At 56.6% G+C, this 17,798-nt stretch overlaps 1 protein-coding gene across 2 annotated transcripts; it reads right to left on the minus strand.

Annotated features, from left to right (window-relative positions):
• Nucleotides 1–981: 981 nt before the first annotated feature.
• On the minus strand, nt 982–17,696 carry G6PD (glucose-6-phosphate dehydrogenase). Of its 2 annotated transcripts, none has more exons than XM_074937561.1 (13): nt 17,677–17,696; nt 16,284–16,423; nt 10,710–10,747; nt 10,491–10,599; nt 10,046–10,263; nt 9,729–9,887; nt 9,416–9,541; nt 8,528–8,621; nt 3,725–3,911; nt 2,926–3,161; nt 2,478–2,554; nt 1,626–1,718; nt 982–1,272 (listed from the first exon to the last, which is right to left on the minus strand). In XM_074937561.1, the coding sequence occupies exons 2-13, from the start codon at nt 16,401–16,403 to the stop codon at nt 1,182–1,184; spliced, it is 1,548 nt and encodes a 515-aa protein (XP_074793662.1). In that variant the 5' UTR covers nt 16,404–16,423; nt 17,677–17,696; the 3' UTR covers nt 982–1,181. The 2 variants fall into 2 exon arrangements, with proteins under 2 accessions (XP_074793662.1, XP_074793661.1); XM_074937560.1 differs by lacking the exon at nt 17,677–17,696 and adding an exon at nt 17,542–17,601.
• Nucleotides 17,697–17,798: the final 102 nt, after the last annotated feature.

Here is a 17,798-nt window from a genome sequence, read left to right on the forward strand (position 1 = left end):
GGGGCAAGTAGAGAACTCTGGGGGGGGCTTCTGAAAAAGCAGCTCAGTCACAAATAAAGGGAGAACGGGTCCCGCTTGGCTGTGTTTGGTTTCCACCAGGGGTGGGTATCAGGGGCATCCGGTGCCTTTGTGGTGGGGGTGGGCAGCAAGACATGCCTCGACAGGCTGTGGGGGGGTGGGCACTGTGCACGGATGGAGACTGGCCTCTGATTTAGTGCCGCTCCCTTCCCTGCGGCTATCACTAGGGCCATCCAAGTTACTAGGCGACTCCCAGCAGAGCTGGGCGGCAGGGCCAGGCTCCGGGTAACAAGCTGTCAGACCCCCAAGGGGCACAGGACGCAGTAGCCGGACAGACAGAGCACGGTGCTGAGGCTGATTCCAACAATCTCTGTTTACAAAACGGTGCCATTTACAAAACGGTGCCATTTACAGAAGCCCCAGGGCTGTGGTGGGGCTGGAATGTCTCAGCAGCAAAGCAAGCACAGAGTCCAGGGTAAGGTGGCGGCAGCCAGCCCCACTGGAGCCAGAGGCTCTAACCTCCCTCAAGCCCAGTGTGAGGCCAGAGCCCAGGGCACGGGTGGGAAGCGAGATGGGCTGTAAACATGACAGGCCGTGCCAGGCCCAGTTGTGGTCCCAGGATGCAGGTGGGGAAGGGGATCTAGGCCCAATGCGGGGCAGGGATCTGGCTGGAGTGCATCTGGAGGGGGCAGGGAATCCGGACCCAGGGAACTGAAGGGTTTGGAGGAGGCTATAGATGGGATGGGTGGGGGATTAGTGTCTGGGCCAGGGCTGCAGGCGACCAGGGCGAACCAGGACCTGGGCCCACCAGGGAGGGCGGGGGGTGGGGTGGGGTGGAAATCGCAACTCATTTGGCTGTCCAGGACATATCCCCAGTGCCCAGCTACCCCATCCCTGCCCTTCTCTGCCAGCCTCCCCAACCCCGGTGTCCAGCTCCTCCCACCTTGCCCTTCTCTGCTAGCCTTCCCCCACCCCAGCTGCTCACACCTTGCCCTTCTGTCCTAGCCTCCCCACCCATATCCAACTCTCCCCTTCCCTCTCGGCCTCCAGCCACACGTCCCCACCCCAGGTTTCCCTGGACTGGGGGAGCAGTGAGCGGAGCAGATGGACCTCCCAGGGCGAGAAGCAGGGCTGCTCTGGGGAGGCAGCAGCTGGCCCCTGACTCAGAGCTTGTGCGGATTCACCCAGCGGTAGGTGCCCTCGTACTGGAACCCGACCCTCTTCATCAGCTCATCCGCCTCGGGTGGGCCCCGGCTGGGAAAGAGCAACACCCCCGGGTTAGAGCCCACAGGCAGCCCTGCCAACATGTGTGGGGCACAGGGTCCTTATGGGATGTGGAGCAGGCCCCCCCTGCCCCCCCGATCATTCACCTCCTTCCTCCGCAGCTCCAGCTGGAGAAGTCTTTCTGGCAGCTTAATGCCCATCTAAATCAGCGCCACCCCCACCCCCCACCCTGTGCCCTGCCAAGCCCCCCAGCACCCCCTGCCCAGTGCCCCAGAGCACCTCATATGCCTCCCCAGTGCCCCTGCCAGGCCCCCCAGCACCCCCCACCCAGTGCCCCCCGTGCCTGCTGCCTGGGAGTCTGGCACAATGCCCTGGGGCCTCACCTGCCATAGCAGTACGGGATGGGTTTGATCCTCTCAGACTCTATCTTGTGCAGCAGTGGCGTGAAAATGCGCCAGGCTTCGCGCAGCTCATCACTGGGGGGTGAGGGGAGCAACGTCAGTGCTGGTGCCCCCTGCAATGGCAGCCGGGGGGCGCAGCATGGGGGGCAACGACAGCCAGTGTCATGTGCTGAGCAGGTGGATGCGACCCGTGAGTGCTGGATGGGAAGAGGCAATCCCATGCGAAAGGGAGGGTCTGTCCCACACTGGGATGGGGGCCAGCACCCACCCAGCCCAGACCCAGCCACTCCCACATGGTCCCCACGTACCAGCACTCACCCAGGCCGAGACCCAGCTGCTCCCCCACAGTACCCAGGTGCTAGCACCCACCCGCCCTGCCCAGGTCCAGCTGCCCCGCTCCGCCCAGACCCAGCCGCTCCCCCATGGTCCCCAGGTGACAGCACGCACCCACCCCACTCTGCATGGATCCAGCTCCAGCACCCAGCTGCCCTGGGGACAGGGATCAGGGCTGGGACTGAGCCCAGCACCCAGACATCCCGGGGCCCTCAGGGATGGGGAATCAGGGTCAGTCAGGCCCAGCACGTGGTTGCCTCGGGGATGGGGGATCAGGGCCGGAACCAAGCCCAGCTGCCCTGGGGCTCTCAGGGATGGGGGATCAGGGCTGGACAGGCCCAGCACATGGGGACCATGTGGGAGTGGCTGGGTCTGGGCTGGAACCGAGCCCAACACCTGGCTGCCTCGGGGATGAGGGATCAGGGCCAGTCAGGCCCAGCACCTGGCTGCCTTGGGGCCCTTGGGGTTGGGGGATCAGGGCTGGAGAGGCCCAGCACCCACCTGCGCACAAAGTGCATCTGGTTGCCACAGAAGACGTCCAGGATGAGTCGCTCGTAGGCATCTGGCAGCTTCACATCCTGGGGAGATGGAGACATGAACTGGGGTGTGAGGAAGGGAGCGGTTGTGTTGGGAAGAGGAGGCTGGGATGGGGGGTAAGAATGGCTGGTTTGCAGCCATGGGTTAGGTCCAGCTCTCACTCCTCATGGCAGTGGAGATGGAGGGAAGGGGGGGCTGTGGGGGGGAGCCAGCATCTTGTAGCGGTTGCCATAGGTCAGTTCCAGCTCTCACTCCTAGGGCAGTGGGGGTGGGGGATGGAGGGAAGGGGGGGGCCTGGGGTCAGCACCTTGTAGTGGTTGCCATAGGTCAGGTCCAGCTCCGACTCCTCAGGCAGTGGGCTGGGGGATAGACGGGAATGGGGGGCAAGGCGGCTGTGGGGGGGAGCCAGCACCTTGTAGCGGTTGCCGTAGGTCAGGTCCAGCTCTGACTCCTCGGGGTCGAAGAACATGCCGGGTTTCTTGGTCATCATCTTGGTGTAGACGGCCTCGTTGGGCTGCACCCGGATCACCAGCTCGTTGCGCTTGCACTGCCGGTGGAAGATGTCACCCGGCACGTCCCGGAACTGCAGCCGCACCTCGGCCTTGCGTTCGTTCAAGGCCTTCCCGCAGCGTAGCACGAACGGGACACCTGGGGAGGAGGGGCTAGAGACAGAGCTAGGGCCACCCACCCCAATAGCACGACAGCACACATGGGGCAGGGACGGGGTGTGTAGGAGAGAGAGACACTCCCCAGCATGCAACACCGCGAGAGAGGGGAGGACATCAGATTTTCCTGTTCCACTCCCCCTGCTCAGGACTGTCCAGTCCAGGGCCACCCTGTCCCATCCTGTCCTATTCTTTCCCAGGAACAGCGCCCCGACAGCACTCACCCCCAGGTGCTCGCTGACACCTCCAACCGCGCTTGCCTCCCATCCCATCCTCCCCACAGCATTGACTCCCAGGCACTTGCTCCCCCATGCCATCCCCACCACAACACTGACTGCCAGGCGCCCGCTCATGTCCCCCACAGCGCTCGCTCACATCCCCTCTGGTCACCCCCCACCACGCTCGCTCAAGCATGCCCCCCATGGCAATCACCCCAGTCCCTCCCCCCCCGGCACTCACTCACCTCCCCACAGTGCTCGCTCACCCCCCCTTCCTGTGAGCTTGCTTGCACCCCTGCTGGTCACCCCCCCCACGGCGCTCGCTCACCATCCCATCTCTCGTTGTCCACGTACAGCACGGCGATAGCGAAGGTGGCTGTGTTCGAGCCAGTGGGGACGGTGGGGTCATCCAGGTAGCTCTTCCGGGCCTCACCCACCCCGTCAGGGTTCCCCATGTACTGGCCCAGCACCACATTGCCCAGCTGCAACTCCGAGATGCACTTCAGCACCTTCACCTGCGGCGGGGATGAATGGCTTAGGTCCCCAGCATCACCACGGGGACCAGGGTGCTGGGGAAGGGGAAGAGGCGTGGGGAGCCCAGGGTGGGGGAGCCCAGGGTAAAGGGGCTCAGAGGGTGGCAGGGGACGGACGGGGGAGTACAGGGTCAGCGCCATTGCACCAGGGAAGTAGCCAGTCCGGTTCAACATAAGAATGGGCATACTGGGGTCAGACCAAAGGTCCATCCAGTCCAGTGTCCTGTCTACCAACAGTGGCCAATGCCAGGTGCCCCAGAGGGAGTGAACCTAACAGGTAAAGATCTAGTGATCTCTCTCCTGCCATCCATCTCCACCCTCTGATAAACAGAGGCTAGGGACACCATTCCTTACCCATCCTGGCTAATAGCCATTAATGAACTTAACCTCCATGAATTTATCCAGTTCTCTTTTAAACACTGTTATAGTCCTAACCTTCACAACCTCCTCAGGCAAGGAGTTCCACAGGTTGACTGTGTGCTGAGTGAAGAAGAACTTCCTTTTATTTGTTTTAAACCTGCTGCCCATTAATTTCATTTGGTGGCCCCTAGTTCTTATATTATGGGAACAAGTAAATAACTTTTCCTTATTCACTTTCTCCACACCACTCATGATTTTATAGACCTCTATCATATCCCCCTTAGTCTCCTCTTTTCCAAGATAAAAAATCCTAGCCTCTTTAATCTCTCCTCATATGGGGCCCATTCCAAACCCCTAATCATTTTAGTTGCCCTTTTCTGAACCTTTTCTAATGCCAGTATATCTTTTTTGAAATGAGGGAACCACCCCTGTATGCAGTATTCAAGATGTGGGCGTACCATGGATTTATATAAGGGCAATAAAATATTCTCCGTCTTATTCTCTATCCCTTTTTAAATGATTCCTAACATCCTGTTTGCTTTTTTGACTGCCGCTACACACTGCGTGGACATCTTCAGAGAACTATCCATGATGACTCCAAGATCTTTCTCCTGATTAGTTGTAGCTAAATTAGCCCCCATCATATTGTATCTATAGTTGAGGTTATTTTTTCCAATGTGCATTACTTGACATTTATCCACATTAAATTTCATTTGCCATTTTGTTGCTCAATCACATAGTTTTGTGAGATCTTTTTGAAGTTCTTCACAGTCTGCTTTGGTCTTAACTATCTTGAGCAGTTTAGTATCATCTGCAAACTTTGCCACCTCGCTGTTTACCCCTTTCTCCAGGTCATTTATGAATAGGTTGAATAGGATTGGTCCTGGGACTGACCCTTGGGGAACACCACTAGTTACTCCTCTCCATTCTGAACATTTACCGTTTATTCCTACCCTTTGTTCCCTGTCTTTTAACCAGTTCTCAGTCCATGAAAGGATCTTCCCTCTTATCCCATGACAACTTAATTTACGTACGAGCCTTTGGTGAGGGACCTTGTCAAAGGCCTTCTGGAAATCTAAGTACACTATGTCCACTGGATCCCCTTTGTCCACATGTTTGTTGACCCCCTCAAAGAACTCTAATAGATTAGTAAGACATGATCTCCCTTTACAGAAACCATGTTGATTTTTGTGCAACAATTTATGTTCTTTTATGTCTCTGACAATTTTATTCTTTACTATTGTTTCAACTAATTTGCCCGGTATTGACGTTAGACTTACTGGTCTGTAATTGCCAGGATCACTTCTAGAGCCCTTCTTAAATATTGGTGTTATATTAGCTATCTTCCAGTCATTGAGTACAGCAGCTGATTTAAAGGACAGGTTACAAACCATAGTTAATAGTTCCGCAATTTCACATTTGAGTTCTTTCAGAACTCTTGGGGGAATGCCATCTGGTCCCGGTGACTTGTTACTGTTAAGTTTCTCAATTAATTTCAAAACCTCCTCTAGTGTCACTTCAATCTGTGACAATTCCTCAGATTTGTCACCTAGAAAAGAAGGCTCAGGTTTGGGAATCTCCCTAACATCCTCAGCCGTGAAGACTGAAGCAAATAATTCATTTAGTTTCTCCACAATGACTTTACCGTCTTTAAGTGCTCCTTTTGTATCTCGATCGTCCAGGGGCCCCACTGGTTGTTTAGCAGGCTTCCTGCTTCTGATGTACTTAAACATTTTGTTATTACCTTTTGAGTTTTTGGCTAGCTGTTCCTTCAAACTCCTTTTTGGCTTTTCTTATTACATTTTTACATTTAATTTGGCAGTGTTTATGCTCCTTTCTATTTACCTCACTAGGATTTGACTTCCACTTTTTAAAAGATGCCTTTTTATTTCTCACTGCTTCTTTTACATGGTTGTTAAGCCACGGTGGCTCTTTTTTAGTTCTTTTACTGTGTTTTTTAATTTGGGGTATACATTTAAGTTGAGCCTCTATTATGGTGTCTTTGAAACGTGTCCATGCAGCTTGCAGGGATTTCACTCTAGTCACTGTACCTTTTAATTTCTGTTTAACTAACCTCCTCATTTTTGCATAGTTCCCCTTTCTAAAATTAAATGCCACAGTGTTGGGCTGTTGAGGTGTTCTTCCCACCACAGGAATGTTAAATGTTGTTATATTATGGTCACTATTTCCAAGCGGTCCTGTTATAGTTACCTCTTGGACCATATCCTGCGCTCCACTCAGAACTAGATGTTGCCTCTCCCCTTGTGGGTTCCTGTACCAGCTGCTCCAAGAAGCAGTCATTTAAAGTATTGAGAAATTTTGTCTCTGCATTTCGTCCTGAGGTGACATGTACCCAGTCAATATGGGGATAATTTAAATCCCCCACTATTATTGAGTTTTTTATTTTGATAGCTTCTCTAATCTCCCTTAGCATTTCATCATCACTATCATTGTCCTGGTCAGGTGGTCAATAATAGATCCCTACTGTTATATTCTTATTAGAGCATGGAATTACTATCCATAGAGATTTTAAGGAACATGTGGATTAATTTAAGATTTTTATTTCATTTGATTCTACATTTTCTCTCACATATAGTGCCACTCCGCAAGACCTGTTCTGTCCCTCCGATATATTTTATACTGTTATGATTGTGTCCCATTGATTGTCCTCCCTCCACCAGGTTTCTGTGATGTCTATTATATCAATATCCTCCTTTACCATGAGGCACTCTAGTTCACCCATCTTATTATTTAGACTTCTAGCATTTGTGTACAAGCACTTTAAAAACTTGTCACTGTTTATTTGTCTGCCCTCTTCTGATGTGTCAGATTCTTTATGTGAACGTTTCTCGTCTGATCTGGCCCATACTTTGTCCTCTTTCATCCCCACCTGATGACTAAAACCTAGAGAATCTCTATCAATAGACTCTCCTCTAAGAGAAGTCTCTGTCTTATCCACGTACGCCTCTGCAGCAATCAGCTTTCCCCCATCTCTTAGTTTAAAAACTGATCTGCAACCTTTTTAATGTTAAGTGCCAGCCGTTTGGATCCACTTTGGTTTAGGTGGAGCCCATTCTTCCTGTATAGGCTCCCCCATCCCAAAAGTTTCCCCAGTTCCTAATAAATCTAAATCCCTCCTCTCTACACCATCATCTCATCCATGCATTGAGACTCTGAAGCTTTGCCTGCTTACCTGGCCCTGCGCGTAGAGGTCCTGGATTTCAGTCTCTGTCCTAGCAGCCTAAATTTGGCCTCCAGGACTTCTCTCCTATCCTTCCCTACGTCATTGGTACCTACATGTACCATGACCACCGGCTCCTCCCCAGCACTACACATAAGTGTATCTAGAGGCCTCGAAAGATCTGCAACCTTCGCACCAGGCAGGCAAGTCACCATATGGTTCTCCCGGTCATCACAAACCCAGCTATCTATGTTTCTAATGATAGAATCCCCCATTACTAAAACCTGCCTTTTCCTAATGACTGAAGTTCCCTCCCCCGGAGAGGTAACCGCAGTGTGAGAGGATACCCCAATATGATCTGGAAGGAGGGTCCCAACTATGGGAAGGTTTCCCTCTCTTCCCGTTGACTGCTCTCCTTCTCTGGGCCTTTCATCCTCCTTAACAGTGCAGGGGCTCTCTGACTGGAGGTGGGACAAATCTATAGTGTCCCAGAAAGCCTCATCAACATACCTCTCTGCCTCCCTTAGCTGCTCAAGTTCCACCATCCTGGCCTCCAAAGCCCATACATGGTATCTGAGGGCCAGGAGCTCCTTGCACGGAAAGCACACATACGCCACCTGCCCACAGGGCAGGTAATCATACATGCTACACTAAGTGCAATAAACAGGATAGCCCCCACTCTGTTGCTGGACTTCTGCCTGCATTTTCTCTTACAGTTACCTAGGTTAATGATAGGGTTTTTGTTTAAATCAAGAAGTTTTGATTATAGTTTAATGTAAAGGTTTTAAAGAATGGCAAGTGTACCTTGCCCCCTTCCCACTCCCCTTCAAAATTCCCTCTCATAACTCCCTGTTAGCTGCCCCTGTTCGCTCTGGGCCACAAGAGGGCACCTCAACCCAATCCATTAGGACAGGAGCAGCTAAGCATAGAGCTGGAGGGGTGGGGAGGGCACAACACCTCCTGGGACAGGCCCTGCCCTTGGTCCCAGCACTCCTTGCCAAGCAGGATGCCCCCTGGGGCAGGGCCTGGGGTGCTTGGTCCCTGTGCAGTGACCCACCTTCTCATCCCGCACATCGTCTGAGTCGGTGGAGGCTGGTTTCTCCATGGCCACCAGGCAGAGCATCTGCAGCAGGTGGTTCTGCATCACATCACTGCCGGGAGGGGGAGGAGTCAGCGCGGGAATCACTGCCCCAGCACGACCCTTGTCCAGTCCCCCAGCACAATCCCATCTCCTCCATCTACCCCCAGTGCCCTGGGTCCTTCCCTCCCAGAAGGGGGAGGGGTCAGTGCGGGAATCCCCACCCCAGCACGGCCCCCATCCAGCCCCCCAGGATGATCCCACCTCTCCTCCATCCACCCCCACTGCCCGGGATCAATGGTTCTCAACCAGGGGTATGTGTGCCCCCGGGGCTACTCAGAGGTCTTCCAGGGGGTACATCAGTACATCTAGATATTTGCCTAGTTTCACAACAGGCTACATAAAAAGCACTCGCGACTTCAGTACAAACTAAAATTTCATATGGACGATGACTTGTTTATACAGCTCTGTATACTATCCACCGAAATGTAAGTACAATATTTATATTCCAATGGATGTCTTTTATAATTCTATGGTAACAATGAGAACGTCAGCAATTTCCCAGTAATCCTGTGCTGTGCCACGTTTGTAGTTTTATGTCGGACTTTGCAAACAAATGGTTTTTAAATGAGGTAAAACTTGGGGTACGTGACACAAATCAGACTCCTGAAAGTCCTCTGGAAAGATTGAGAGCCTCTGCCCTGGATCCCTCCCTCCCAGCAGGAGGAGGGGGTCCGTGCCAGCCGGTCTGGGATTCCCCTTGCTCTCCCCATCTGGTACCGTCTTTACCCACCCCTCCAGCGGCCAAGCCAGCACGGCTCTGCCTGCCGCCTCCATGCCAAGAACAGGGCCCCCTTCCCCGCTCACCGGATGATCCCAAACTCATCGAAGTAGCCGCCCCGCCCCTCTGTGCCGAATGGCTCCTTGAAGGTCAGGATGACGCAGGCCACATTGTCCCGGTTCCACACAGGGCCGAAGATCCGGTTCCCGAACCTGCCAGGGAGACGCAGAGCCTGTCTGAGGGGGGAGCTACCATACTGGCAGGCTTTGGGGGGGGTCTCACCCTGACAGACGGTGAGGGACCCTTAATGCTCCCCTGCCACCCGCCCAGTTCTTCCCTTGGGAAAGGGCCCAGCCACGCTTTCCCCCAGGCTCTGCCCCATCTCCCAGCCAGCCCCACCTCAGCACCATGAGGTTCTGCACCATCTCCTTGCCCAGGTAGTGGTCAATGCGGTAGATCTGGTCCTCCCGGAAGAGCGACGCGATGTGATTGGACAGTTTGTTGGAGCTCTCCAGGTCCTTCCCGAATGGCTTCTCCACAATGATGCGGTTCCAGCCCCTGGTGGGAGGGGAGAACAGAGGGTGTCAAATGTGGCTGCAACTAGAGGGGAACCTCGGAGCCCCCACCCCATGGGGTTCTCACACACCCCAGGCCTGTGCCCTAACCCCTTCCCCTGGGCGCTCATGCTTAGACCCTGCCCCACCCCTGTCTCTCACCCGTGGCCCATGCAGCACTCCTTGATGTTGCGGGTGACGTGCTCGTAGACACTAGGGGGTAGTGCGAGGTAGAAGAGCCGGTTGGCCTTGTCCCCATTGTGCAGTGCGTCCAGGTGGGCGTTCAGCCGCCGGAAGGAGGTGCTGTCATCGTAAGTCCCCGACATGTAGCTGTTCCGGGCGAAGAACTCCTCCAGCTTCTTCTGCTCATCCGGCTCCACCTGCGGGGAGGGGATGCGGCTGCCATCAGCTGAGGGACACAGCCTTCCCAGTCAGCTAAGGCACCGAGGGACACCTAGCCACACACCCCACCTAATCCCAGGGATAAAGGCCCTGCGCCCCGCTATTCAGGGGAGCTGTACCCCAGACGCACACACCCCAAGGCTGAGGACCCCAGGCCCTCCCCTGCTCTGGAGAGGGGCCAGTGGGTGGGGTGAAAGGGCCACACCTTGAAGTAGGGCTGGCTCTGCTTGCGGATGTCGGCCACGGTGATCTTGGAACGGGCGTAGCCCATCACGTAGGTATCATCGGGCAGGAGACCATCCCGGAAGAGCCACCTGGAAGAGAGTTCAGCTGGGTCACTCGATGCCAGGCCACCAAGGCACCGGGTCACCACCACACTACCCCGGCCTGGTGGGGGTGGCGGAGGGCAGAAAGAGGGACTTACCAGATGGTCGGGTAGATCTTCTTCTTGGCCAAGTCGCCCTGGAACAGACAAAGGGGATGTCACAGCAGCAAACAGGCAGGGAAAGGCCCCATGCCCCATTCCCACCTCCCTGCCCTGGGGCTGGATGGGAGCTGGCACCCCCTAGATGGGAAAGGCCTTGTGCCCCATTCCCTGCCCTCCTGAGCCAGCCAGTCCCTGCCCTGCAGCCATATCAGAGCCAGCACCCCCTACAGGGGAAAGGCCCAGTGCCCCATTCCCTGCTCCCCTGAGCCAGCCAGTCCTCACCTTGGGGCTGGATCACAGCCAGAGCCCCCTAGAGGGTAAATTCCCCAACGCTCTCTGCATGACACAGTCCCCCCAGGTCTACCCATACTCTCACACGTCCTTTCTTTGCAGCTTCGGGCCTTTACCCAGGGTGGGGTGTGGCTCTGCGGGAGGGCGGAGCAAAACTAAGCTGCCATAGCGCTGCAGGCAGGTGAACTCGTGGGCTCTGTGCCAGGCCCCACTTGCAAACCCCACAGCCTGAGCACCGGTGCTGTTTGTTCGGGGGGGGGGGGGGGAGATCACGCTGATTGAGTTGCAAGCAACAGGGATTTGCTGAGTCATGGAGGCTCAGCACCCAAAAGAAAGGTGGTTCTTGGTGCAAGGGGCAGTGGGGAGAACGGGACGGGACCCAGCCAGTTATTGGCTCAGTACAGGGGTGACAGGGCAACTCCCCAGCCTGAGCCACACAGACCATGCCATCTGACCTCCTGCTGACCGTGAACTCTGTGCACGCAGGCTGACAACACAGGCTCATTGTCTGCGGCAGCCAGTGGAAACAAACGCCAGCCCCCTGTCTGCACTGGGCAGGGACGTCCCCCAGATGGGGCCACATGTTGTGTGTGGGCATGGATCCCTGTCCGTCTGTCTCACCCTGGGGATTTGGGGGTTCTGTAGAGCCAGGCTGTCGCCTTGGGATGCTGCTCTGGGGAGGGTCAGATACAGGGGGCAGGGAGGTGGGTGCAGGTGCAGCAGGAGCTCTGGGGAGGGTCAGACATGGGGGTGGGAGGCAGGGAGGTGGGTGTGGACACAGCAAGACCCATGGGGTGGGTGTGGATGTGGATGCAGCAGGAGACATGCAGACATGGGCGGCAGGGAGGTGGGTGCGGACACAGCAGGATCTCTGGGGCAAGTTAGACATAGGGGGTGGGGCAGGGAGGATCACACTAGGTGGGTTGATTGATTCCCCAAAGGTCTAGCTCAGAGGGCTTCTCTGCCGGCTGCAAAGGGTCACCGCCCCCCATCCCACCCTCTTGCCCCGTTCAGAACCTGCAGCAGCTTAGCTGCCTCCTATTCAGCTAGGCCCAGCCTGGTGGAGGGTTATGTAAGTTTGCTCTGGGAGTTGCGGTGGGGGTGTGGCTCCCAGTCTGACCTAGTCCATGTTGGCTCCACCCACCAGCCCATTTCAATGCAAACTAGTTCAGGGAGATGGGGACAAAACAAAGCAGTGAGTCACAGCCTTCCTCCCCTGCATGACACAGCAGGGGCAGTGCCCCAGGCGGAAGGTGTCTGGGCTTGTAGCAAGTCAGTGTACATACACACAAACAAACACACCCACAGAGCAGGGATGTCAGTCCGAGGCCAGGAAATGGCTGAGCAGGGCCCTGGTCAGCTAGGGGAAAATATGCCAATGAGAGCCAGGTGTCCGGCCCAGCCGAACCAGCACGTCCACAGCTCCCCTCCCCGCCACACGACAGCAAGGACATTCATGTTTGCCACCCGCCCTGCCCAGGAGCCAGAAACTACCTTCTGCTCATTCCGTGTCCCAGATTTCTGCTCCGCCAGAACCTGGCTCAGGTCCCCCCCACAAAGCCCTGGGGAAAATGAACAGCTCCCCCAGAACCTGGCCCATTTCCCCTCACAAAACCCTGGGGAAATGAACAGGAAGCCAAGGAAGCTCCTTATCTATCACAAACAATAAGCCAGCTTTCTCCTCCCTCCCTCTGCTGGGGAGGGGCAGGTGCCAGGGATTCAGCCTGGGCCATCCCTGCCTGACCCACAGAGACCCCAAGCGATGGCAGGGGCAGCTCCCCACCACAGCTGGCCCAGGCCTGGCTCATAGTGTGGGGATGCCTAGCTCCTACCCGTGATTCCCTGATGTGAGAGGGGCTATGGAGGGCATCGGCTCCACTAGCTTGGGGTTAACCCACTTCACATGAAGCTGGAAGAATGCCTGTCTAGAAAGGGAGCTGGGCTCCTGAGTTCAATTGCCCTGTGTGACCTTGGACTAGTCACTGAATCGCTCCATGCCTCAGTTTCCCCACTACAGCGTAGGGACTGAGTGTCCATGCAGTGCCTAGTGTAACAGGGGCTCTGCTCCCACTCGGGGTGGGGTGGTGGGAGCGCGTGTGTTGTCCGCCCCAGCCCCAATCTCTGCAAAGAGAGGTGTGCTTAACACACCTAGGAACAAGGAACCCACTGCACGGGGGCGGTCTCTGGAAAGCCGTGAATCTGAGAAGGACCTACGGGCCTTAGTGAACAACCTGAGCTCCCAGGGCCACACTGTGGCCAAAGGGATTCGTGGGATCCTGGGGTGTAGCAACAGGGCAGCCGTGAGCAGAAGCAGGGAGGGGATTTTACCACCAGACACGGCCTTGGGATATTGTGTCCAGTTCTGGTGGCCACATTTTAAAACGGCTATGGAAAAACTAGAGGGCGGAGAAAAGAACCAGAAAAATTATTCAAGAGCTGCAGAAAAATGATGAGATTACTGGTTCTGTGGATGAAGGGAAAGCAGTGGATGTATTGTTTCTTGACTTTAGCAAAGCTTTTGACACGGTCTCCCACAGTATTCTTGTCAGCAAGTTAAGGAAGTATGGGCTGGATGAATGCACTATAAAGTGGGTAGAAAGCTGGCTAGATTGTCGGGCTCAACGGGTAGTGATCAATGGCTCCATGTCTAGTTGGCAGCCGGTGTCAAGTGGTGTGCCCCAGGGGTCGGTCCTGGGGCCGGTTTTGTTCAATATCTTCATAAATGATCTGGAGGATGGTGTGGATTGCACTCTCAGCAAATTTGCGGATGATACTAAACTGGGAGGAGTGGTAGATACGCTGGAGGGGAGAGATAGGATACAGAAGGACCTAGACAAATTGGAGGATTGGGCCAAAAGAAATCTGATGAGGTTCAATAAGGATAAGTGCAGGGTCCTGCACTTAGGATGGAAGAATCCAATGCACCGCTACAGACTAGGGACCGAATGGCTAGGCAGCAGTTCTGCAGAAAAGGACCTAGGGGTGACAGTGGACGAGAAGCTGGATATGAGTCAACAGTGTGCCCTTGTTGCCAAGAAGGCCAATGGCATTTTGGGGTGTATAAGTAGGGGCATAGCGAGCAGATCGAGGGACGTGATCGTTCCCCTCTATTCGACACTGGTGAGGCCTCATCTGGAGTACTGTGTCCAGTTTTGGGCCCCACACTACAAGAAGGATGTGGATAAATTGGAGAGAGTCCAGCGAAGGGCAACAAAAATGATTAGGGGTCTAGAGCACATGACTTATGACGAGAGGCTGAGGGAGCTGGGATTGTTTAGTCTGCAGAAGAGAAGAATGAGGGGGGATTTGATAGCTGCTTTCAACTACCTGAAAGGGGGTTCCAAAGAGGATGGCTCTAGACTGTTCTCAATGGTAGCAGATGACAGAACGAGGAGTAATGGTCTCAAGTTGCAATGGGGGAGGTTTAGATTGGATATTAGGAAAAACTTTTTCACTAAGAGGGTGGTGAAACACTGGAATGCGTTACCTAGGGAGGTGGTAGAATCTCCTTCCTTAGAGGTTTTTAAGGTCAGGCTTGACAAAGCCCTGGCTGGGATGATTTAACTGGGAATTGGTCCTGCTTCGAGCAGGGGGTTGGACTAGATGACCTTCTGGGGTCCCTTCCAACCCTGATATTCTATGATTATATGATAAATGCAAGAGCCCTAAATGGCTCTCTCTGCTTCAAAGGGAAGACTGATTCCAGCGCTGGGGAGAAAGGCAGCCCCAGCACTGGGAAAGGGAAGCCGAAGCCAGAGAAATTCAGTCCAGCAATACGGCACCTGTGGGGGTGATTAGCCATCGGAACCAACTCCCAAGGGAAGTGAGGACTTCTCTGTCTCTGCTGCCTCCGAGTCCAGCCAGGCTGCCTTGATGGAAGATGCTGGAACCTCACACAAGGTACTGGCTAACCAGGGACCGAAGTAGGTGAGATTCTCTGGCCTGGGACACACACGCGTTAGACTAGATGTCCCACACTGCTGCAAGCTAAGGTAGGTTTACTTCCATGAAGCTAGCAAAGGTGAGCAGTGTAGCATTGACCATACCTAGCTACGTAGAGGTAAGAGCTACCTGGGGCTCATCTGCGCCAGGACTTATAGCGATAGCCACCTCCATGTGACCATACACTTCTTGCTGCACAAGGACACCCACCACCGGCACCGGGACTAGAGCAGCCTCGCTCTCCTCTGGGCACAGTGACTCAGCAGTGCCTGGCACTTCCCCTTGTGCTAACACCATGGATCCTGCAGCATGAGTGTCACCATCACGGCCCCCCTGAGAGCAGCAGGAACCGGAAATCGAGGTAGAAAATGGTTAAACTGAAGGCCCTGGGGAGGGAACTGGGGCAGTTTGGGGGGCATTGAGGTGAGTATGGGGTGGTTTCAGGGGCCTAAAGCATGCCTGTGGGATGGGGCAGTTTTGGGGGCATCTGGGGGTGTCAGGGCAAATTTGGGGCGGTGGGTGAATTTGCGGGCACCGGGACGATCTCAGTCACACACATTTGCTTGCTGAAATCATGCTACTGTGCATAGGATCGAGACAATGGGGGTTTGGCCAAGCCAGGGCCTGCCCCCCGCACCGTCTCATCACCACGGCCAGCACCAGCAGTGCACCCAGGCCTCTGGTTTCCCCATGGCGGGGCACACAGCTAAACCTGATCTGTGCTTACAGGGATTAACTCCCCACCCGCACCCCCATCCCACAAGCTGCTCCTGCGGGAGCCAGGTTACACAATGAGCTGCAATCGCTGCCTGTGTTACACAACATGGTTCAGGAAGTTGAGTCACTCTGTACCCAGTGCCGGGCAGCCTGGCTGCAGCCATCAACATTATTTATCTCAATTGGTACAATCCCTGCCCTCTCCTTCGAGCCCAGTGCAGAAGTACCTGAGTAGCCCCAAGGGAGGCTCGAGACCAGGGACAATCCTGCGGCCACTTGGTGCTTCAGGGCTGCTGTCTCTCCAGGAGAAGATCAATCTTGTCAGCCCCCAGAGCCATGGGCCAGAGGGATTTCAGGGTCCCAGCCCACAGAAACACAGAGCCCTTTGAGGGGGATCTGGGTCCATCCCTGGGGCCCGCTGCCCAGATCCATCCCCTCCCTCAGCGCTCCACAGAGACCTACAGGGAGCTCCTTGTGACCTCTCAGCGCTGCCTGTGCAGACTTTGGTACAGGGTGATCTGGGTTAAGGCTGGAGGCACTGCATGGGCCAGGCGACTCAGGAGAAGGCGCCGGCATGGGGCACCTGCCTCAATGGCTCCAGGGTGGGCTGTGGGTACTCACCGAGGCCCCCATGATGATGAAGATGTGGGTGTCAGACTGGAGGAAGTCCTTGCCCTGGCACAGCTCCTCGCGCATCATCCCACACACCTGCGAGCGGCTCAGCTCCCGCTGAAGAGTCATGGTGCTTGAATTGCTGCTCCCTAAGAGCAAGAGAGAGACCAGGCTGGTTTGTGTGAGCTGGACTCCCCGCCCCTGGGAGGGCTGGCCCAGTTTGTGGCTCCCCCACCAGCACCCTGGGGAGCAGGGCAACAGGTCTCTGCTTGTCCAACAGGACGGGCGGATACTGAGCTGCCGGGCAGAGAAGCCCCAGGGCAGAGAAGCCCCATGGCGGAGGTGAAATGAGGCCTGGTGGGGATGTGAAGAGAAGTCCCAGGATAGGAGTGAGGGGAGGGGTCACTGTTGGGTCCTGCCCCAAGTACAGCCCCAGACACCAGAACCGCTGCCCCCGCAGCGAACCACACCCACTTGCTCCTCATCCCCCAGCATCCTCCTGCCCTCCCAGTGCCCTCACTCCCGTCCAGCGTCCCCCTGCTCCCCCCATTCCTACCCCTAGCGCCCTCTAACTCCTGGTCCCCTCCCACTACTCCATGCCCCGCTTGCTCCTTACCTCCCCAGAGCCCCCCACCCCCACTGCCCCTCTGCTCCCACATCCCCCAGCGCCCCACCTCCCACACATGCCTCCCGCCTCCCCCAGCGCCCCCCCACTCCCACATGCCTCCCGCCTCCCCCAGCGCCCCCCCACTCCCACATGCCTCCCGCCTCCCCCTTCCCCCAGCGCCCCCCCCGCTCCCACATGCGTCCCCCCGCCCTGGGCGCCCCCCCGCTCCCACATGCCCCCCCCGCCTCCCCCAGCGCCCCCCCTCCCCACATGCCTCCCGCCTCCCCCAGCGCCCCCCGCTCCCCACATGCCTCCCGCCTCCCCCAGCGCCCCTCCACTCCCACATGCCCCCCCCGCCTCCCCCAGCGCCCCCCGCTCCCCACATGCCTCCCGCCTCCCCCAGCGCCCCTCCACTCCCACATGCCCCCCCCGCCTCCCCCAGCGCCCCTCCACTCCCACATGCCCCCCCCGCCTCCCCCAGCGCCCCCCCACTCCCACATGCCCCCCCCCAGCGCCCCCCGTCCCCACATGCCTCCCGCCTCCCCCAGCGCCCCCCCGCTCCCACATGCCCCCCGCCTCCCCCTTCCCCCAGCGCCCCCCCGCTCCCACATGCCCCCCCCGCCTCCCCACATGCGTCCCCCCGCCCCGGGCGCTTCCTACCGCTCCCCAGGTCTCGCTCCCGCTCTGCCGCCGGTCCAACGCTCGCCCGGCTCCCCATCGCGGCCCCGCCCCCTGGCCGCCCGGCTCCCCATCGCGGCCCCGCCCCCTGGCCGCCCAGCCAATCGGCGGCCTCACCCCGACCCCGCCATGACACCTAGCGAGGCGGAAGCGGTGCTGCGTCTTCCGGGCCGGTTCCCAACGGGGTCCGCATCTGCCGCCGAGCGTCCCGTCTGCTTCCGGGTCCTTTGGCAGCACTT

Source organism: Natator depressus, chromosome 23, assembly GCF_965152275.1.
Source record: "Natator depressus isolate rNatDep1 chromosome 23, rNatDep2.hap1, whole genome shotgun sequence".
Taxonomy (NCBI): Eukaryota; Metazoa; Chordata; order Testudines; family Cheloniidae; genus Natator; species Natator depressus.

What these genes read in the sequence shown, in the direction of transcription:
- G6PD (XM_074937560.1), bottom strand. Translation starts at nt 17,599, where the DNA reads ATGGGGAGCCGGGCGAGCGTTGGACCGGCGGCAGAGCGGGAGCGAGAC. An exon ending in TCATCATCATGGGGGCCTCG is followed by an intron (nt 10,748 to 16,283) that starts GTGAGTACCCAC and finishes TGTCTGTTCCAG; the next exon opens with GGCGACTTGGCCAAGAAGAA. An exon ending in ATCCCGTACTGCTATGGCAG is followed by an intron (nt 1,273 to 1,625) that starts GTGAGGCCCCAG and finishes GCTCTTTCCCAG; the next exon opens with CCGGGGCCCACCCGAGGCGG.